The sequence below is a fragment of the Ostrea edulis genome, chromosome 10 (assembly GCF_947568905.1).
Source record: "Ostrea edulis chromosome 10, xbOstEdul1.1, whole genome shotgun sequence".
Lineage (NCBI taxonomy): Eukaryota > Metazoa > Mollusca > Bivalvia > Ostreida > Ostreidae > Ostrea > Ostrea edulis.
The window spans coordinates 40,318,136-40,342,127 of NC_079173.1; the positions used below are offsets into that span (position 1 = coordinate 40,318,136).

The 23,992-nt window shown below is 36.6% G+C and overlaps 1 protein-coding gene across 1 annotated transcript in view; it reads left to right on the top strand.

The window, feature by feature from the left end:
• Nucleotides 1–23,992, top strand: part of LOC125666092 (SH3 domain-binding protein 5-like) — a 39,323-nt gene that overhangs the window by 10,911 nt on the left and 4,420 nt on the right. Inside the window, exons 6-13 of the mRNA XM_056151348.1 lie at nucleotides 944–1,122; nucleotides 3,325–3,370; nucleotides 9,969–9,979; nucleotides 16,595–16,647; nucleotides 17,620–17,748; nucleotides 18,704–18,868; nucleotides 20,741–20,871; nucleotides 22,966–23,216. Of these exons, the coding sequence (XP_056007323.1) occupies nucleotides 944–1,122; nucleotides 3,325–3,370; nucleotides 9,969–9,979; nucleotides 16,595–16,647; nucleotides 17,620–17,748; nucleotides 18,704–18,868; nucleotides 20,741–20,871; nucleotides 22,966–23,216 (965 nt within the window). The remainder of the gene's footprint in view (nucleotides 1–943; nucleotides 1,123–3,324; nucleotides 3,371–9,968; nucleotides 9,980–16,594; nucleotides 16,648–17,619; nucleotides 17,749–18,703; nucleotides 18,869–20,740; nucleotides 20,872–22,965; nucleotides 23,217–23,992) is intronic.

The window sequence follows — 23,992 nt, forward strand, 5'->3', positions numbered from 1 at the left end:
TGTATGGGTAAGTATGTGTGGGTAAGTGTGTGTGGTAAGTGTGTGTGGCTGAGTGTGTGGGTAAGTGTGTGTAGGTAAGTATGTGTGTGTAAGTGTATGTGGCTGAGTGTATGGGTAAGTATGTGTGGGTAAGTGTGTGTGGTAAGTGTGTGTGGCTGAGTGTGTGGGTAAGTGTGTGTAGGTAAGTATGTGTGGGTAAGTGTATGTAGGTATGTGTGTGTGGCTGAGTGTGTAGGTAAGTGTGTGTGACTGAGTGTGTGGGTAAGTGTGTGTGGTAAGTGTGTGTGGCTGAGTGTGTGGGTAAGTGTGTGGCTGAGTGTGTGAGTAAGTATGTGTAGGTAAGTATGTGTGGGTAAGTGTATGTAGGTATGTGTGTGTGGCTGAGTGTGTGGGTAAGTATGTGTAGGTATGTGTGTGGCTGAGTGTGTGGGTAAGTGTATGTGGCTGAGTGTGTGGGTAAGTGTGTAGGTAAGTATGTGTGGGTAAGTGTATGTAGGTATGTGTGTGTGGCTGAGTGTGTAGGTAAGTGTGTGTGGCTGAGTGTGTGGGTAAGTGTGTGTGGGTAAGTGTGTGGCTGAGTGTGTGGGTAAGTGTGTGGCTGAGTGTGTGGGTAAGTGTATGTGGCTGAGTGTGTGGGTAAGTGTATGGGTAAGTATGTGTAGGTAAGTATGTGTGGGTAAGTGTATGTAGGTAAGTGTGTGTGACTGAGTGTGTGTGTAACACTGAGTTCGTGAATACTCAACAGGCCTCATGTTTGCTCCATTGATTTGATACTTCACATTTAACTTAGTTATCAAGAGAAAAAAAAAACCTTATTTATTTTGAGGTCAAAAAGTCAAGGTCACTATGGAACTTCTAAACATTCATTTTGAGGGGAATCCTCACCTGACGGAATTGTTTTCCTTGACCTTTCTGTACTCTGCATGACTTTGTGTATCTTCAGGGGCCGAATCATTCAGGACTTGCCAAAGCTGAAACAACTGGATGATGTAGAAATCAGCAGCGAGGAGAAATTAGAGGCAGGGTTCAAAACCGAGGAAAGTGAGGAGGAGGAGGAAGATGATGATGATAATGAAGAAATTGACAAGGAAATCCCAGGAAAAGATACAGCAGAATTCAAAGGTGATATTTGTGTATTAGATTGATAGAATCATTCATTATATTGAGTGTGGAATAGTGAAATTCCCCTGAGATGACAAGATTCCCAGTCTTAAACAAAGTTTTGCCCAGTCCTGAATTTGGCCGTAAAATGGTATTTCATTATCCCACACGAGTTTATAATGAATGTCTTCATTAGTTTTCTCACATTTGATAAACAGAGTTGAATGCATTAATTCAGGAGATTCAGCAAATACAAATCAAACATTCCGGAAAAAGCATATATCCAGAAATGGTTTACTTAAATTCAGTTAGCTAAAAACAAGAGGCTCAGGGGACACAATGCTAACCTGGTTCTGCTGTCCTTCAGAAGAAGAGATTTATAAAGTGTTTTTTTTACCCACTTTATTCCCATGAATTTTTTTTATTGAAAATATCATCACCCCAACCAAGCCAAATGGAGTCATGACTTAACTCAACATAGGAGTGTCCTGTATTCCCCAATACTCAAGTATCCTGTAAAATTGCATTCCCAATTCATAAACCCCATCCTAAGCCCAATATGGTCCATAAATATTTTGGAAAAAAATGAGCAGTTTTAAAAGATTCAACCCTAATTTCACTATATGTTGATTTAAAAAGGTGTGACCCGTTGAAGAATTTTGAATTCCCTTTACCCAATGATGCTTTGTGGCATTGAAATTTTGGTTGAAATTGACCCAGTGGTTCTAAAGAAAAACTGTGTTAAGTACAAATGGATGGACAGACAGATGGACGGACATACACCAGACAAGAGATGATTGTTAAAGCTCTCTTGAGCTAATTAGTAAGCAGGGCCTCACAGTTCATGAGAAAAAGATTTTTAAAGTTTATCCCTCTATATATTCTAATATAAACCCCCCCCCCCCTAATTATAACCCCTCCCTACCTTGGTAGCCATGATTTAAGCAAACTTGAATTTACATTAACTGAGGATGCATGCATATTGATATGATTAATAAGTGCTCTGCTGTTCTTAGAAAAAGATTTTAAAAAATATTTTCCTTATATGCATGTATATGAAAGGTGATGATAACGAACATTGGTCAATCTTGTACAACTCGTATAAGGAATAAAAAATAGAGAGCTGGTCAAACAAGAACCCACGGTCACTCTAAAACTTTGATTCCACCATATTGTGGCACCATCCTACTCCCGGGGGCCATGATTGAATAATTTTGCATTTAGGTTCTTTAACTCAAGTGTTCTCATTTCTCTAGCCCAGTGGTTCTTTAGAAGTATATTCTATAATGATGCCACCATATTTTCACTACAACTGTCTACATCTAAATATGTTTTTATGCCCCCCTTTCAAAGAAGAGGGCCATATTGGTTTGCACCTGTCGGTCAGTTGGTAGACCACATGTTGTCCACTCAATATCTTGAGAACCATTGACTTGATGATAATGATATTTCATATGTGGGTTGGTTATGAGTAGAAGAGGACCCCTATTGTTTTTCAGTTCAAAAGGTCAAGGGTCAATCTACTCTGGACATAGGAATATAATGTCCGCTCAATATCTTGAGAACCTTTTGTTTGAAAGACATCAAACTTGGCACACTGGTACATCCTAAGGAGTAGATGACCCCTATTGATTTTGAGGTCATATGGTCAAAGGTCAAGGGTCAAACTGGGCATAGGAATATACTGACCATTCAATGTCATGAGAACCCTTTGCTTGACAGACATCAAACATGGTACACCAGTACACCTTCAGAAGAAGATGACCCCTATTGATTTTGAGGTCACATGGTCAAAGGTCAAGGATCAAACTAGACATAGGAATATACTGTCTGCTCAGTATCTTGATTACCCTTTTGCTTGACAGACATCAAACTTAGTACACTGGTACATCTTCAGGAGAAGATGACCCATATTGATTTTGGGGTCAAAAGTCAATAGTTGAACTGGGCATTATAGTAATATATTGTCTCCTATATTTTAAGAATTATTTGCTTGATTGACACCAAACTTAGTACACTGGTACAGCATAAGGAGTAGATGACCCCTATTGATTTTTAGGTCACATGGTCAATCCACTCTTGACATAGGAAGATATTATCTGCTCAATATTTTAAATTGATGATACTGCTATTAATTAAATGATGTGTGTATAATCCTTTCCAATTTTGCGCCATGGGGGGGCATATGTGTTTTACAAACATCTCTTGTTTTTTTTTTTACAGATATAACACAGCTGACAAACTCCACCCTGGTGAGATCACAACAGAGGTTGGAGATGGACTTAGGGGAACATCTCAAACACTCACAGGAATTGGACTTGATCAGGGAAAAGTACAACATTCCGTCATCAAGAACGACCAAAACCCCGCGGAAAGGGCTTACTCAGAAATAGACAACAATGTGATAAACCATGCTAACTTTTATAGACAGGCGTGGAGGACAAGCAGATTCATCGTGGATCCCGCTCCTTCATCTAGATATGTTTTATGGACATTTCATGTCGCTATTATTTGGGAGCAGCTTAAAGAGTATACCTGTGAATCACGCGAGTGAATGACCTGACATAATTGTGTGTCATCTTGTATGGAACTCGTGTCTAAAGTAATGAAAAATACACTTTGATGTTAAATTCATTGAGATGCAATCACACAGTGTGGTTATATGTTCATTGTTTAGCGTCTATCTCTTTTTCTCCTTTGATTAATATACATTTTGTATTTCATTCTACAAATTCCATGTTCAGGTGAACATTCCCAGGGATTCCGTTCTGAAGGTCACGGCACTCGGGCGGTTCTCCATCTGACCTCACAAGTTTTCCCTGTTGCGTACTCGCCCATATATTGTTACTAGATGTCAATTGCGTATTTTTTATGAACTTGAAAATTGTTGGAAATATATGTTTATGACTTTTGAAGAAAACGTAGTCCTACATTAACACTGTATATAACATACATGTACCAGGTGTACATACGCACCAGTAAGGAGAAGGGTCGCAGACTCGAACCTAGATCTACCATGCTCCGTAGTAGATTTTTACACCAGTAAGGAGAAGGGTCGCAGACTCGAACTTAAATCTACCATGCTCCGTAGTAGATTTTTACTGCTGTGTAAATTTCAAAATAGCTTATTTCCATTTTATTTTAAGCCCATCACAGCTAACAACTCAGTGCAATTTGTGTAATTAATATGCGAACATCTTGATATAGTGTGGGTTCCAGTTTGTTCACACGCCACGACTGCTAAATGTCACAGGTGGGGAAAAGGGTGTACGTAGAATGGTATGTTGAAAACTTCTTTTTTTTAAGATGGGCAGCAAATTAATCATGGTACCCAAAGGTCCTGTCACAAGGAATACACATCTGAAATTTTGAAAATCCATTCACTAACATTCCAAAGTTATGACCAAGGGTTGTTTTCTAAAGTACCGGTAGGTTAAACACCATTTATGTCAAAGCCATGAGATAAAGTATTTTACTACCTAAAGAAAGGTCTTGTCAAAAGGAATACACATGTGAAATATGAAAGCCTTATCCCTAACCATTCAAAAGTTATGGCCAGGGTTAAAAATTTCAAAAATAGGTCAAACTCCAAGGTGGAGTTCAAACATTTTGGTACCAAAAGAAAAGTCTTATCACAAAGAATACACATGTGAAATATGAATGTCCTTTATCACCATCCATTCAAAAGTTATGGACAATGTTAAAGGTTTTGGGGACAGACAGACAAACCGAAAACTATATGCCCTCGGATACAGTTTATCAAATTCATGTGTGAGTATTCTCGTGTGGTTTAGGATTCAGCTTGTTAAAATAATTAAGGGTAACTTGAGATTGTACATGTACATTTATCTAGAAATGCAGTGGAACTTATTTATAAGGACATTTTGGCTTATATCTATATGTTCATTGTAATACAGACTTGGATGTTCCTCATATTAAGTATCAAGGGCTTCCCAATATGACATACCTTAGGATATCCTTCATGTACCACGATACATGTAAGATCAACTCCTCCCAATACGACAGAACAACTCCTCCCAATACGACAGATCAACTCCTCCCAATACGACAGATCAACTCCTCCCAATACGACAGAACAACTCCTCCCAATACGACAGATCAACTCCTCCCAATACGACAGAACAACTCCTCCCAATACGACAGAACAACTCCTCCCAATACGACAGATCAACTCCTCCCAATACGACAGAACAACTCCTCCCAATACGACAGAACAACTCCTCCCAATACGACAGAACAACTCCTCCCTCCTCCCAATACGACAGAACAACTCCTCCCAATACGACAGAACAACTCCTCCCAATACGACAGAACAACTCCTCCCAATACGACAGAACAACTCCTCCCAATACGACAGAACAACTCCTCCCTCCTCCCAATACGACAGAACAACTCCTCCCAATACGACAGAACAACTCCTCCCAATACGACAGAACAACTCCTCCCAATATGACAGAACAACTCCTCCCAATATGACATACATTAGGATATCCTTCATGTACCGTGATACATGTAAGTGTCAGAAATCAAAAATACATTCAATTTGTCGAACCGGTCACAGTAGCTCAGTGGTAGAGCGTTTACTTCGTACCCGGGAAGTCATGAGTTCAAGTACCGCTTGTGCCAAAACAGCGTTAAATCTAAGAAATAAACATAGGTAGTGATTCTTTCACCAAACGCTCAGCAATTAGAAGTGAGAATCACAGGTTTTTACCACACCTAAACCAAAGGCTCAAATTAGCTTTTCTGATCAAAATTTGTCCATTGTCTGGTGGCAGTGTTGGCATCAATTTTTAACATTTTCATCTTCTTCTCCAGAACCACTGGGTCAATTTCAACCAAACTTGGTACAAAGCATTATTGGGTAAAGGGCTTTCAAGTTTATTAAAATGAAGGACCATGCCCTCTTCCAAGGGGAGATAATTACAAAAATGGAAAAATAGGGTGGGGTCATTTAAAAATCTTCTTCTTAAAAACCACTGGGCCAGAGGAGCTGAAAGTTTCCTGGCATAGTGCAGATTCACGTTTGTTAAAATCATGGCTCCCGGGGGTAGGATGGGGCCACCATAGGGGATTAAAGTTATACATGGGAAAAAATAGGGAAAATGTTTAAAATCTTCTCAAGAGCCACTGGGCCAAAGATGTTTACATTAGCTTAAAAGCTTACTGACATTTTACAGATTCAAGTTTGTAAAAATCATGGCTCCTGGGGGTAGGATGGGGCCACAATAGGGGATCAAAGTTTTACATTCAAATATATTGGGAAAATCTTTAAAAATGTTCTCAAGAACCACTGGGCCAGGAAAGTAGACATTTACATGAAAGCTTCCTGACATAGTGCAGATTCAAGTTTGTAAAAATCATGGCCCCAGGAAATACATGTAGGTTGGAGCCACAATAGGGGATCAAAGTTTTACATAGAAATATATAGGGAAAATCTTTAGATATGGGCCAAGGTACGCAGGTGAGCGATGTGGCCCTTGGGCCTCTTGTTCGGATATAACCTCAACAAGAGTACTGCAAACGGTACAACACACATGCAAGCCTGTGAGACCTTCAGAGCATAACTACCCATGATGAGAAATGTCCAGAAAACTATATGACCTACTTTTAAGCCTAAAGTAGAACATGTTGCACCAATCAAGATGAAATTTGAAAACATTAATGTATTTCTCTGAGAGGGAGGTTGTGATTTCAGGCAATACCTGTATTCATAACGAAAGTAACTCTGGAAAACTAATAGACCTACCTTTACCCTTAAAGTAGGTCATACTGCGCCAATTCAGCTGAAATGAAAATAGAACTTTTATTCCTCTGTGGGAAATCTTGTGACTGTATTCCAGGGCAATATTTGTGTCCGTAATGAAAACGCGGTTTCTCTACTAAGTTATACTTTGACCTTGAGAAACAATAGGCATCCTCCGCTTGGCATAAGATGTGACTACTAGTGTATGTGTACCACGTTTGACGGTTCTAGCTCCAACGGTTCTGTCTGTACCCTGCATATAAGTGATACTACTCCTTGACCTCTGACCTTGAACAATAGACTTGTTCCACTGGGAATGAGGAGTATGTACCAGGTTTCACGGCCCTAGCCCCATTAGTTCGATCTGTATTCTGCCTACAAAGTTTTCCTATTAACTGATACTTTGACCTTGGAAAACAATAGGCATCTTCCTCTCACCATGGTGATCAAATGTATCACGTTATAAGATCCTGCAGCTTACAATTCATTTTGCAGATGGACGACGTCATACTTTAATATTTACATTCATTGAATCTGAATTTCTTTTTGAAATTGACATTGCTCTCATGTACGACAGTGAATGCGTTTTTTATGCAAGCTTCATGAAAGGTGAAGATAAAGAACAGTGATCAATCTCACAACTCCTACAAGCAATACAAAATAGATAGTTGGACAAATACAGTTGAGTTGTCAGTATGCCGTTAATGTCTACTTTCAATAAAATATCTAAGTATGAAGCAGAAGTGAACGACTCTGTGGTGTCCTTTATTTCGAGCTCATGAAGTTCGATCTGGATTTTAGTACCACATCTCTGTACAATCATTACCAAATATGGAGCGTCATCAAGGTCAAAGGGTGTATTGGCTGTTCCGTTTCAACCATATGCTATTTTGGTTTATATTTCAAAACAATACATATAAATCTAAACAATAAAGTGATTTCTTTGTTGTTTCATCGGGTGATGGAGGTAGCAATCATTGCAGAAAAAAATTACATAACGCGCTTACGCGGCCGGTTGTGATTTTTTTCTGCAATACTAGCTACTTTCATTACCCGATGAAACATCATTCTTTTGATAATTCACCCAAATGTATTCTGTATAGACACCTTATTGATAATGTACCATTTACGGAAGCCGATAGATGCCAGAGTATAGAATTAATATTTAAATTAACTGGCGGCCGCCACTTAATTTAACTGGCGGCCGTCAGATAATAAGTGGCGGCCACCAGTTGAATTAAGTGGCGGCCGCCAGTTAAATAAATATTAATTATATACCCTGGCACCTATCGGCTTCCGTAACCATTCAATTTTACTTGACAAAATCTATTCCGGAAAATCTTATTAATCTGTTAGCAAAATTTAGATTGTCTGCTCACCAGCTTAGAATTGAACAATGTAGATATAATGGCACAGCAAGATAAAATCGATTGTGTGAATTTTGTAATTTGAACGAAATTGAGGACGAATATCATTTAATTTTAATATGTCCTTTGTACAAAAACCTCAGATCTACATATATAAAAAAGTATTATTGGTCGCATGCTTCTATGTTTAAACTGGTACAATTGATGTCAAATCATAAAAGAAAACAACTCTGTAATTTGGGTAAATTTTTAAAAAGTGCTTCACTCTTACGATCTAGCCAAACTATCATCTAATGTATATATGCTGGTTTTTGTTGGGGTTTTTTATGTAAACTTGAGTTATAACTCTCTTCATGTATGTCCATCCTCTAATATTCACTCCACTTTTCATACTGTATACATCTTTTTTGTTTATACTTTGTAATTGAATATGTATTATGCTGATGAGCTGTAAGGCTTAAAGCCAATAAGCAATGCAATACTTTAAATGCGTTCCGTCTTCGACGGGCGTATGAAAACGAGGTCCCGTGTCGCGGTACGCGTTGGCACGTTAAAGAACCCTCACTACTTCGGTCTCAAGCGCTAAACATAGTGCTAAACTTGTGGTACTTCACTTACAGCTGGTGACATCTCGTTATGAGTGAAAAATTCCCAACGGACGTAAAACGAATAACCAATTTGTCCAAAAAAATTGGGAATGTCTAGCATACAGTGACCTGAACCAAGGTCCTGATTTAATATAGTGTCTTGCAAGAACACCTGAAACCAAATACAAACTCTATAACAAATTCTCGTGTAGAAGGAAATGAACCTTCGAGTGACCTTGACATTTTACTTTCCTTTTTGAAAACCATCAAATGCGCGGGTTTTTATTGTAGATAGTATTCCTGATGAAAGTTTGATAAGAGGTAAATGAAACTTAAATTAATGCTCACAGAATTTCGAAATTTTCCTTTCATAGACCTTGACCTTTCACATTTAACCTTGAAAATTAATTTTAAAAAAACATCGGTACTCAGATCATGGATAATGGAATTGGGTATGGAGTTTCAAAAAACACGAAAATTGATAAGCAGTGTAGTATTTTCTTTATCAGTAAAACGCTTTTAAATAAAACGGTAGCTTATTTACCCCCGAACTGAAAAGTTCTACATGTAGCCTACCTTTGACAAAAACTTTGACTGTATACAGACACATAAGGGTGTAAATCTAGCTGTTAAAATATAACGACAAGATTCCAAACTGCTGAAATAGGCCAAAAGCATCACCCCCACGGACAAAAAAAGTTTTACGGATATTATGACCCTGACCGAAAGTAATCTGGGAAAATTCAAGGTCACAAGTTACAAAGTTGAATACTTTCTCTGGATCGTTACTTGTTAAGGTTCACACATAGTACAATGAATAATTTTATGATAAAATGGTGTGTTGTGACTTTAGATGGTGGATAAAACATTAGAAATATCTCTTCAAAGTCACTTTCGTGATGAACTGACAGTAGAGGCTCGTGACACAGGTGTCTACGATCAGACAGTATGTTGTGTTATTGAACTACTGTGGCTTGTGTTTGGTTGTTGTTGAAAACCTCAGAATATTTGATCGGGCCAAAATTTCAGCATCATCAGTTGATCAACATTTCTAACTCAACCAGTTGGAGTTTAATTTCAGATACACGTATTATAGATTCTGGTCACTTCTGGTCATCACCATCTGGAGCAGACTGTGGCCCTGAGAGAAGATTTCAGTTTTGGTGTTCTAAATCGATCTGTCTCTGTAAATCATATCTCTTCATTTTATCTCGTGTTGACACTCGTACGTACACGCGACCTGGAAACACATCCAATCTTGGAAGAAGTAACACGAGAACCGGGATACCAATCCAGTGTTGGATTAAGAGGGAATTACGGGAATGGCACACAGCCCCACATCTATTTGTTTGAAAATTTTTAATAAACGACATTTTTTCGGCATTTCGGACTCTACATCTCCCCTTCCTTTTCTAGAAGGAAAAGATAAAATCTTGGGTCACACATACCCCGTATGGTATATGTTTTTAAATTTTATATTACACTTTAAACATTAAGTCAACATATTATGAAGTTTATTTTAATTTGTAAACCTTTACTGGGGGTGCAATGTCCATATATGTAATTTTATTGAAGCAGCAACTAATATTTTCCAAGTGTAGAATTTGTAATGAATTAATATTTTACATGTTATATTGTAAATCTAATATCAGTACACTCTGTTCTCCTTGACAATCATTTTTTTAGGGATAAAAAAGGTAAACAAATGAAGAATAAACTAATTTACCATGATAGCTATTGTTTTGTACTATTTTGGAAATACGGAGAATATTTCACTCTCCAAGTCAAAGGGGAAAAGAATTCAAGGAATTATCCACTTTTATAAAAGAATGACATCATATAAAGTCTCTTCGAAAGAAAAAATTTGTTTGTATCATCTGCCCTTAAAACATTTCTGGATCCGCTCCAGCACTATAAATGTTACAGGAATATAAATATATGATATTTTACGGCACAATGTAGCAGGGATTGATCCAGGAGCATTCTTCTAGCGGCCATGTTCGATATTAGTGGAAGGTCTGTTGCATGTTTCTTATCTCCCCTTATTGTTTTTCTTTTAATATGATCTAAGGCGGACCCAGCGGGAAGAGGCAAGGGTATTTTGCAAACTCTGTTTTAAAAAAAATCACAATCACGTATGAAGTTACATGTATTTAGAGTTTTTAAAACCCTGAAACATGTTAAATTTTATATGATCCTTGCATTTAAATGTTGGACCTCACTTTGTAGGAAAACCCTGGATCCCTTGTTGATGTGTCACTCCCGGCTGTCGCATTTGAAATATGAATCACAAACTTCTGTTCCTTTATATTTAATTGATCGTATTTTTTTTAAAATGACATTCATCCCTTTCGAGTGCCCCAGCGACCATTCAACCCGCACGGCGAGATAAAATCGAGATCGAAAGTTTACATGTTTACATATATGGATAAATATTTGTCGTGATTTATGCAGTGACGACCAGGAGACTGCAATACTCGGTATGGGTGATCCCGGGGGGTGCAGCAGGACTCCAGGCACGGCACCGGGGGACCGAGACACCGAAGACACCTTAGATCCGCGGATCCAGGTAAGAGAGATACAAATGTACGCCCCCTTATATTTATAATGGGGTCACCGAAACAATGGTACGACTATGATGAATTTATCTATATAATGTAGACTTTGGGAGGTTTTATCATTTCTTTTTAACATGTAGTCCTTGCTTAGGTAAGACACTCAAGAATCAAGCCTCGTGATTACCCAATTTTTGCCTAAAGCTCAACTTTGATTGCATCACAACAATGGGAATTCAGTAATTAAAATATTTTTTAAAAAATCAGTCTCCCACACCCTGCAGTTTTCGCTTTCCGTCGTCAAACAGTTAAACTTTGTGGAAATAGATTATTTAAATGATTTGTTGTTGTAGTAATATTTGGTGGCACAGATACATGTACATGCTATATAAATAATGTTATTTACTTTATGGATTTGAATTTTTACGACTAAATATAAACATTACATAATACATTTTATATAAAACTGTTAAAATCTTTATTGAATGGTGATGATATAATATCTTATGATGTTATAATATGTACATGTATTTACTAGTATAAGCACTACATCTACAAGTAGATTTTTAACGGAAGAAGTATCTATGCTTAAGAATAAGTGGACATTAGATTTGTTGTAAAAGCAGTAAGTACAAAAGGTCGAAAATACTTCCGAGTCAATTTTTAAATTCTAAATACATATTCCATTGAAAGCACTGATTTTGGAAAATGCTATAACTGTTAACTGATAATCAGAAGGATTATGGCTTCCCAAATTCCATTATTGTCCTTATATATAACGATGTAGATCATTATCACACATTCTTATTTACTTTTTCATAATCATTTCCTCGTGAAGTGGAACGCAGCGATTCTTTAAATCGAATTTTGTCTACAAGGCGGATCCAGGATTTCCGAAAAAATGGGGTGGGGTGAAAGTCAAGTACAGGGTTGAAATAATCTATATATGCCAGTAATGTCTTGTAAATTTGTGGCAAAAGGAGGGGGAGGGGACTCTAAATCCACCGCTGGTGTAGACATACATGTACATGCAAGCATTGGTGATACTGCATGTGCACTATATGCACGTGCATTCTTGCTCTGTGAGGTTACCAAATCAACCCCCATATACACCACACATTCATCAGAGACTGTCATTACTATAAAAACAAGATCAATTTGATACAAAGCATAAAATAGCGACCGTCAAAATCTTAAATATTCAGAAACACACGGAAATTGTAATATGAAGTATTTTATTTAAAAATGGAAACCGGGAAAATTTAAGAACAGTTTAATTTTAATAGTCACTTTAAAAAATATAATATTTAATAATAGTTATCCTTTGTGTAAGAGCGCTTAAGAGTTTTCCAAGAAAAAATATAACTGTAATATTAAATATCGTTTTTAGGTGCCAATATTGGATGTGTCCGGTTAAAATTGTAGCAGAACTTAAAATAAATCATCCTAAAACCAGCAAGTGCGTCTCGAAAGCTCTTAAACTTACAAGTGCTACAGCATATACATATTGAGGAATTTCATAGGAAACGTGTAAAATACGGACGTTACCCAAGTCTATCTATGAAAGAGGCGCTAGAGACACAGCGAGCCAACAGCGCTATCAAACACAGTTGGATGAAGTTTAAGTACTGAACCATTATATATTCCGAAATTAAAACAATTTTGTTAATATTACGTCATATTTTATTATTGAAATACAGTCACCCCCCCCCCCCACCCACCCATCAGGGCGAACTGGGGACCTTAATGCAACTTATAGAACCTGTATGTCGTAGATTGTTTTTTCACGCGCCTCTAAATTGAGAAATCCTTAATTAATCCATGCTAGAAGGCAATTTGCAGTGAAGAAACTCAATTTGATTTACGTGTATTAAATTCTGAAGTACCGTCATAATGGTATAAACATAATAATATTAGATTCCGTAGGCTGCCGAAACAAATATGCTTGATGTGCCATATTGTTGCCATGGCAAGGCATATTACCAGATTTATGTCACGTGATGATGACGATAATATTATTTGCTGGATTGGCAAGACTGTACACGTCTGCAACTCTGATTTGCTCGTCACCGATATCAAGCAAAGCAATAACCCAAATATACACACTGGTTTATATAAATATTTGCAACTGTAGAATATTCAAGTCAAAATAACTTTGTTTTTATCAATTCATTTATTTCATTAAAATCTGGAAACGAGTTGCTTCCAGTAGATATTTCACGCAGTGCCATTTGGAGAGAACCGTCAGAACGTTTAGTATTTGTAAGTAACTCCATACTCACAGTTTTAACTGATACATAAAAAGTGTATTTATATCCATTTATTAGAGTTAAAACTAACAAATTATCAAATAAAATATATAGGTCATCACACTTTTTAAGATGTGAGACGTACATAAACAGAATCATATATCATTGTCAGAAAATTATACAGCGTTGTCAAAATTTCATAAAAACTGGTTATGACGATATCATAGAATTCAAAACAATTTCATGAAACTGTTTCTTCCCAAAAATATACAAAATCTCTGTAAAAAGTAAAGGAAACCTATCGCATATAATAGACTTGATAAAGAAATCAATGAAAACAGAGTTATTGCCCCTGGATTCAATACTTTTTAACTTATCATTGATCGTCTATAATTTAGACTTTTGAAATAGTTTTTTTTTTAACAAGATTTTTTTTACAATAATTTATCGGAAAAGACTCCAACAAAATTTATGTTCCTAACATGCATAAATCTAAATAAATCATTGATTTTGCAAAATCTGATGATATCACAGGGAGGTAAAATTACTTTTAACAAGAGTACCGCAAACGGTACAATATACGCCCGTCGGACAGTGATATTCAACCTAGAAGCATATTGTGCATTCTGAATTGATACAACACACATTCTGCATAGAAAAGCCTTAAAGTAGGTCATGGTGCGCCAATCCATCTGACATACGAACTGAGTATGCATTTCTCTGAGAGTGAGGTTGTGACAAAATGTCGGTGCAATATCTATCTATGATGATAAAAAGTCCAGGAAACAATTTGATCTACTTTTAGCCCTAAAGTAGCTAGGTCATAGTGCACCAATCTATCTGAAATACTAACAACACTTGTATTTCTTCGAGAGGGAGGCTTTGACTAATATCCGCAATGAGAAAAGCCTGGGAAAGTGATTGACCTATTTTTAGCCCAAAAGTAGGTCAAGGAAGGACCAATCCAACTGAAATACAAACTGATCTCGTATTCCTCTGGAAGGAAGATCTGGGCAATGGGATGGACCAATCCAGCGTATTAAACATATATTCCTCTGAGATGAAGGCGTTCACTAAATATCAGGGTAATATCTGTATCCGTAATGGGAAAAAAGCCTGGAAAACTGTTTGACCTATTTTTAGCTCCAAAGTAGGTCAAGGAGGGATCAATCCAGCAGAATTGTAAACTGAACTTGTATTTCTCCAAGACGAAGCCTTTGACTGAATTTCAGGGCAATATCTGTATCTGTAACAAAAAAAAAAAAAAAGTCCGGAAAACTGACAACGGACCAATCCAGCTGAAATGCAAACTCACTCTTACACTTTTTGAGGTAGATATTGTGACCAAATTTCAAAATCGTACATGTATCTGTTACAAAAAATCCGGAAAACATGACATCGGATGGACAGCCAGACAGACAGACAGACAGACAGACGCACGAACAGCGCCATAACAAAATACGTACTGTTTAATGACGGGTGTATAAAAGTGAAACGTATTGATTGCAGTAATCAAAACTTGATTTATATATTGTAAGGTCTTTTATTAATAACTTGTATACATGTTTAATGTTAATAAGAATATAAGAACGTTGTTGATGTATAAAAAATAATTCCATAGCAAAATTCAACAAAACTCTTATTTCATGTAAACCTCATTAAAATATTATTAAATCTTCAAAATATCCTTTTCATCAATCATACCTTTGTACTTGACCTTTGTATTTGGGAGAGGGCCTACATAGGCTATGCCTGTTGCCCGATCCTATTGAGTTCCTTAATAAAATGTTTAAAATGAAAATATTAATAAGGAATCACATGTGTTTTACCAATTCCTCTATCCCGCATGCGCACTTCCTAACACTACCATAAATAGACAGGCAGCTCCTGTGGCTGACAACAAGTTAGAAGGTGACTTTATTTTTTTCGGTCTCACATCACTCAGGGATCCTCACAGTATATGCCGTACGTGTTTTGTGAGGTTAACTATACAACGTCAAAACAAGCCCATAAACATCACATGTACTCACCAGTAACTCCAGTAGGGTTGCTGTGGGCGACTTTGGTTCGTACCCGAGTTAGTAGGGTAAATATTTACTCCCATGTGTAATACTCCAGCCAATCACACCCATCGTTTGAAACTGACACATGCGCTGTATCTTTTCAAGACCAACATATCGCTACCACATAAACCCTTGTATAAGCCAAGGTTAGTTGGGTAGCATTCAAATGTCACAAGATGTCATATAAGAGTTGAAACTCTCTTGTCTGAACGCCTGTCCGTCCATCTGTCAGGAGTAGTTCATAATATCAAAAAATCACTAATTTTGACCTACTTTAACACAAATCATTATTATGTATATAGGATTCAAGATTGTTCCAGTAAAGGACCCCCACTCCTTATAAGGAGAGCTAATGAAGAAATAACGCAGGGCGACATCATTACTAAAGACTTTTGCAAAATCTCCCTTATATATTAAAGATTCAAGTAAGTTCAGTCGCTGGGGTCATTAAAGGCGATGATTAGGATTCCAAGCTTTACATAAGAGAAATATATCCTTCTCAAGAAAGTTAAGTTGAGTTGACACATATTAAGAAGGTTTCCACCAGCTGAACAGACCTGGGTCTGGTGATATGATTTTAGCATTTTTATGAATTTAAAATACAAATTAGATACGAATTGTTAAGCCTTTCTTTATATACTGATTTTGACAATGGATTACTCCGTTTACCTGATCAAGAAATAGGGCTCACGGCGGTTGTAACCGGTCAACAAAGGGTGATTACTCCTCCCAGACACCTGATCCCACCTCTGGTATGTCCAGGGGTCCGTGATTGCGTTTATCTTACTTTTGTATTCTCTATGGGGTTTATGAGATTGACCACACTTCGTTATGTTCAGTTCTTCATCTTTGTATAAGCATTTGATATCATACCGTTACTTTATTTCCCTTGCAGAAAGAGCTAGACGTTCTGAATCAAACCAGTTCGGAGATCAATCGGTTGGAAAACGAACTTGATGTAAGTATAGGTTTATATTGTAAAGAGGCATATATCGTTATGCTATCATTGATACGATCAAATGTTCTTCGTTTACAAAACAGATTAACATTCATCAAATAATGGTGAGACCGCAGTAGCCTTGAAGTTTTTGTCACAAAGCCGATTTCGTTCTTGTCATAATGTGTCAGATTAAGGAGGATTACGCACAGTAATCACGTTTCAGTGAAATTGTATACTGCAGTACTTTGGCAAGTCCACGAAATTTAATTCCCACGAAAATTGACGAAAGCATGACATTCAAAATACATATATTGTGTTGACTTACTTTAAATTTACAACCGTAGTACGTGCTTCAAATAATAGAAGCTTCTAAATTTATTTCTTTTTCCTCTTTTTATTTGTGTTCTTACAGTCAGTAAGACCTCAAGTGTTGGTACTTTTTTATTTATGTATTTGTATATCTATTAGATGTGTTTACATTGAACGAATCATCTGTTTTGAACCAGTCAATAAAAACATTCTACCGCGATTAAAGGAATGCCGCGGTCATTATTCTACGATATACCTTCATACGTAATAACTGATAATGAGAAAATTGAATCACATCTCATTTTATTTCATGTTTTGCTAATACAACAATCGATAAGACGATAACTCATGATTCAATTTTATGATTATGAAAATTCATCAATATATGTTGCAAAACAATATGTACATGTAAATGACTGAAGAACATTTACCATTCATTATGAATTAATCGCCTGCATTCCGAGATCATTACACATCTAAAAAAAAAAAAAAAAAAAAAAAGTAATGTATAGCGGTCACCCAGCGAAGTGCTGATCATGCTCGCCTTTGCTTAACTTGCGTGATCAAGAGAGAGGCTCTGCAGCATCACTAGAAAAGCTAGCTCTCTAGCGAGGCAGTATAAACGCGATCTTTATTTCTTGAATATCATAAAGCATAATGGCATTTTCTAAATCCAAACAGGAAGCAAGATGTAATTATAAAATGACCTTCACTGAAGCATCGCAACGTCTGGCGCAGGCTGCGGAGAAACGGAAGAAGAATATTCAGCGAGCACGACCGTATTTTGAATTAAAAGAGGAAGCCAAACAGGTACAAGGAAATCTCTTCTTCATAGGAATAATGAAAAGGCAAGGATAATGAATTGTAGGTGATGTTGGTAATTGAATGGAAATGGAGAGAGAGAAGACCAGATGTTTATCGTGACAATCTTGGGATCAAGAGTTAGACTTTCTAACAAATGAACTGTACAGTGAAACTAAATCAATAAAGTACGCATTTTTAATTATCAGGCACAAAATTCTTATAGATAGACACAGAATTCTTATAGACAGACACAAAATTCTTATAGATGCACACAATTCTTATAGACAGACACAAAGTTCCTATAGATAGACACAAAATTCTTATAGACAAACCCAAAGTTTTTATATATAGGCACAAAGTTTTTATAGATAGACACAAAATTCTTATAGATGGACACAAAGGTCCTATAGATAGACACAAAATTCTTATAGATGGACACAAAGTTCCTATAGATGAACACAAAGTTCCTATAGATGAACACAAAGTTCCTATAGATGGACACAAAGTTCCTATAGATGGACACAAAGTTCCTATAGATAGACACAAAGTTCCTATAGATGGACACAAAGTTCCTATAGATGGACACAAAGTTCCTATAGATAGGCACAAGGTATTATTTATAGGTATGAGGTATTAGTTATAAGCATGCTGTATCCTTAATAAACACAGGGTATCATAATTATGTAGACAGAAGGTATTATTTACAGGCACAAAATATTATCTATAGTCACAAAGTAAATATAGACATAATGCATTATTTATAGACACAAGGTATTACATATAGAGCAATATGTTATTTATAAAAACAATTAATTATCTATAAGTACGAGGTATTATTTATAGGCATAAGATATATATAGACATATTGTATTATTTATAGACACAAGGTATTATATATAGACACAATATGTTATTTATAGACATAATATAATTATCTATAGGCACGAGGTATTATTTATAGGCACAAGGCGAGTCTTTGAGGGCAGCCCGCCAGTATCAGTCCGCCATCAGTGTTTACCGTGCTGCGAAGGAAACGGTGATGCTGGCAGAAGAACGACTCCTGCAGAAGGGGGAAGGAAGTCTATCAGCGGCCTGGCAGGAAATGATGAACCACGCCACCATGAGGGTAAATGATTGTTTGATGGTGTATAATGAGGGTAAATAATTGTTTGATGGTGTATAATGAGGGTAAAAGATGGTTTGATGGTGTATAATGAGGGTAAATGATGGTTTGATGGTGTATAATGAGGGTAATGATTGTTTGATGGGGTATAATGAGGGTAATGATTGTTTGATGGGGTATAATGAGGGTAATGATTGTTTGATGGGGTATAATGAGGGTAAATGATTGTTTGATGGGGTATAATGAGGGTAAATGATTGTTTGATGGGGTATAATGAGGGTAAATAATTGTTTGATGGGGTATAATGAGGGTAAATAATTGTTTGATGGTGTATAATGAGGGTAAATGATTGTTTGATGGGGTATAATGAGAATAAATGATTGTTTGATAGGGTATAATGAGAATAAATGATTGTTTGATGGGGTATAATGAGGGTAAATGATGGTTTGATGGTGTATAATGAGGGTAAATGATGGTTTGATGGTGTATGATGAGGGTAAATGATGGTTTGATGGTGTATAATGAGGGTAATGATTGTTTGATGGGGTATAATGAGGGTAATGATTGTTTGATGGGGTATAATGAGGGTAATGATTGTTTGATGGGGTATAATGAGGGTAAATGATTGTTTGATGGGGTATAATGAGGGTAAATGATTGTTTGATGGGGTATAATGAGGGTAAATAATTGTTTGATGGGGTATAATGAGGGTAAATAATTGTTTGATGGTGTATAATGAGGGTAAATGATTGTTTGATGGAGTATAATGAGGGTAAATAATTGTTTGATGGGGTATAATGAGGGTAAATGATTGTTTGATGGGGTATAATGAGAATAAATGATTGTTTGATGGGGTATAATGAGGGTAAATGATGGTTTGATGGTGTATAATGAGGGTAAATGATGGTTTGATGGTGTATGATGAGGGTAAATGATGGTTTGATGGTGTATAATGAGGGTAATGATTGTTTGATGGGGTATAATGAGGGTAAATGATTGTTTGATGGTGTATAATGAGGGTAAATGATTGTTTGATGGTGTATAATGAGGGTAAATAATTGTTTGATGGGGTATAATGAGGGTAAATAATTGTTTGATGGTGTATAATGAGGGTAAATGATTGTTTGATGGGGTATAATGAGGGTAAATGATTGTTTGATGGTGTATAATGAGGGTAAATGATTGTTTGATGGGGTATAATGAGAATAAATAATTGTTTGATGGGGTATAATGAGGGTAAATGATTGTTTGACGGTGTATAATGAGGGTAAATAATTGTTTGACGGTGTATAAAACAATCAACACATGCGCTTGCATGTCAAACTTTGCAATACCTAATTTTTTATCATTTGTACTCTATGATTTTTTTTCCCATTTGAATATTGGAATGAGAGCATTTGTATTGTACAGTTTAATATTCTGATATTGGAATGAGAGCATTTGTATTGTACAGTTTAATATTCTGATATTGGAATGAGAGCATTTGTATTGTACAGTTTAATATTCTGCTCGTGAATTTTTCACTCAGATGCAGACGTCACCATTGCCCGTGAAGGGCCGCAAAATTTAGGCCTACGCTCGGCGTTGACGGCCTTTGAGCAGGAAGGAATCATTATTGTGCCACACCTGCTGTGACATGGGACCTCAGTTTTAGCGGTCTCATCCAAAGAAACGCCCTATTTAGTCGTCTTTTACGACAAGCAAGGGGTACTGAGGACTTATTCTAGTCGAGTAATTAGGATTGCACGATACGGTGTAAGTCCTGTTAGCGCTGTAACGTCATGTCCTGTGATGACGCGCTAATGATAGCATGGGGACATCATGTGAGTATTCATCGTTTGACATTAACTGTGAAGTTTTTATGCATTTATTAAGGTGATGGAAGCAGAGCGGGAGAAGCGACAGAGCGAGGAGCGCCACCAGATCGCTACATCACGGTGTGCCCAATGTGAGAAAAGACTGAAACAGCTGCAGAAAAAGTTTAAAACCTCCATTATCAAAGCCGGGTAATTATAGAGTCCATTATCAAGGCTGGGTAATTATAAAGTCCATTATCAAAGACGGGTAATTATAAAGTCCATTATCAAAGCTCAGTAATTATAAAGTCCATTATCAAAGCCGGGTAATTATAAAGTCCCTTATTAAAGCAGGGTAATTATAAAATCCATTATCAAGGCAGGGTAATTATAAAGTTCATTATCAATGCAGGGTATTATAAAGTCCCTTATCAAAGCTGGGTAATTATAAAATCCATTATCAAAGCAGGGTAATTATATACAGTGTAGAGATAAACTGACAGTATGTACAGTGTAGAGATAAACTGACAGTATGTACAGTGTAGAGATAAACTGACATTATGTACAGTGTAGAGATAAACTGACATCATCTACAGTGTAGAGATAAACTGACAGTATGTACAGTGTAGAGATAAACTGACATTATATACAGTGTAGAGATAAACTGACATTATGTACAGTGTAGAGATAAACTGACAGTATGTACAGTGTAGAGATAAACTGACAGTATATACAGTGTAGAGATAAACTGACAGTATATACAGTGTAGAGATCAACTGACATCTGTACAGTGTAGAGATACATTACACTAATATAGTTAAATACATAGGGAGCAAAATGAATTACAATATCTGATAACGGCCTAACCAGGTGAGCTAACTCTCTAAATCAGTCCATCATTAAAGCAGGGACATTTTTTAAAAAGTCCATCATTAAAACAGGTTTCAAAATGTTCATTGTCAAAGTAAGTTTTAAAAATTACACTTCCAAAACAAGGTAGTAACTTTATTGATGATAAAGTGAAAATAAAGAACAGCGGTAAATGTCCTAACTCCTATAAAGAATACAAAATTAAGAGTGGGGCAAACACAGACCCCTGTAAATACCAGAGGTGAGATCAGGTTCCTAGGAGGAGTAAGCATCCCCTGTCGACCGGTTATGTTCAATTTATTTACAAAGACAAGCACTATATAACACCCAAAGATTGCCACAATAAAATATTATCAATTAGAAATCCATTTCTGGATTGTGTATAACAAATTACTTTTAAAATGCATAATGTATGTACATGTTATTAGTGATGACAAACAAACTTTATATCAAATTGTTGTTTGACGTCTAATTCACATGGAAATGTGCGGCATGATTAACCACTTTTCTTTAGCACAATTGCAAATGAACACAGAATATGTTTAATAAATATGCTCACATAACTTAGGCCATGATATGTTATTTCTCTGTTTATGCCTCGGAATAGTCAATTGCATGTTATATCGCCGCGGTGGCGAGAGGTTAGAGCGTTCGCCCCGTATGCGGAAGGCCGGGGTTCGAATCTCGGACGCGACAGATCTAAGTCGTTAAAACAGGTAGTGATAGTTCCATCGCTCGGCATCAGGTGTGAATGTCACGGGTCCTCGGAGATGACCTTTAAAACGGATATCCTGTGTCATAGTAGATGTGACACGCTAAAGAACCCTCACTGCTAAATGGCCCTAAGCGCCGAACATAGGCTTAAATTTGAAGCCCTTCACCGGTATTGGTGACGTCTCCATATGAGTGAAAAATTCTTGAGCGAGACGTTAAGCACGATACAATCAATTAAATCAATCAAATCTTCAGAAAACATAAACAAACTAGCGTATCTTGTTTTTACCTCTACCTTTAATGTCATTTTGTCTAGAACAAAAAGATTGACATTCCGTATAAATCTCGTTATTTTTGAACTGCATCACGATACCTGGTCCTGTGTAGACATTCCAACACAACAAACACCAAAAGCTTGGTTTACCACAGAAAAAAAACCCATTGAAGCTTTGATTTATAATCATAGTCATATGTTTTATCTAGTTATACTGTTTTCTAATCTATAAAATGAATGCATGACTTAAACTTTGCTGTATCTATTTTGCCTAGCTGGAGGGCATAGTATTTTAAAGCTGTCGTGATATACAACACATAAAAAACATGAAATGGATTTATCTATGCCTAGCCTGCTTATATGATTTACGCGAGTTTTGTTCCCAATTCCATCGGGGTTTTTTTTTTTAACAATGAACTTGTGTTTGATATTTCATTCTTTTGCAGTCCTTATTTTGAGGTTAAACACGAATTAGACGTAAAACTGCAACACCAGAAACAGAACGTGACAGACCTACACACGGCCATTAAAGACGCGAAAATCCGATACACCAAAGCCCTCGGCAACCTCGAAAAAATCTCAGAGGAGATTCATCAAAGCAGGAGGGAGAAAATCATGCTCATGTTTCCACGGCAGCCAGGCGTGGGGGCCGAATCCGGAAGTAGCCTCGCTTCAGCTGTCCCTGAAATCAACCTCGGTATGCTATTAGGGAGAGAGGGGTGGGGAGAGTATCTAAAGCATATAGATATAAGTACATTTAATATTTCTAATATTGCATTAACGATTTTGGGACAAATCAATTTCTTGGTACTTTATCGTGTAAATTATTTCTACCTACTAAGAACCCGTTGCTTTCTTTCTATAACACTGCTAAGCTCAATGGCTGTGTCAAGTCATCACGAGCATTGATAACAAATATGTATAGGTTCCATAAACAGCGCAAGTTAGCAACATTTTTTTTCTTAAACAGTTACTTGAGTTTTATTTATTTTTACTTAAAGAGGGTGTTGCACCGAAGCGGGAACTTTCCCTAATCGGAGATCCGTGCCAGCACTCGTGACGTAGAACTGGCCTTCATTCATATTTATACTCTTTGCGTATTTGCCATTTAAATACCTGAAGAATTCCCCAGTACTAAGGACAAGGCTTATACATTTTATGTGTCAATACATTATACATGTAGTCTTAATTTTTGAAATCGTGAAAATTAAATTTTCTTTTTTCTGAGCATCAGATAAATGAATACGGTTATATGTTACGAGTGTATCAAATATTTAATATTCTACACTACTACAGTCCAAAAGCTCTTATACTCGTATGTATTATTTTTTACAATCAACAATTGGCAACTGTACATGACTCTGACCACAAAACAAAATATGGGAAGTTTATTACGCATTAATAAAGTTCAACATTATTCGAAGTACATGTACCTGTAAAAATTTATTCAACATAGCAATTTGCTACTGGAAT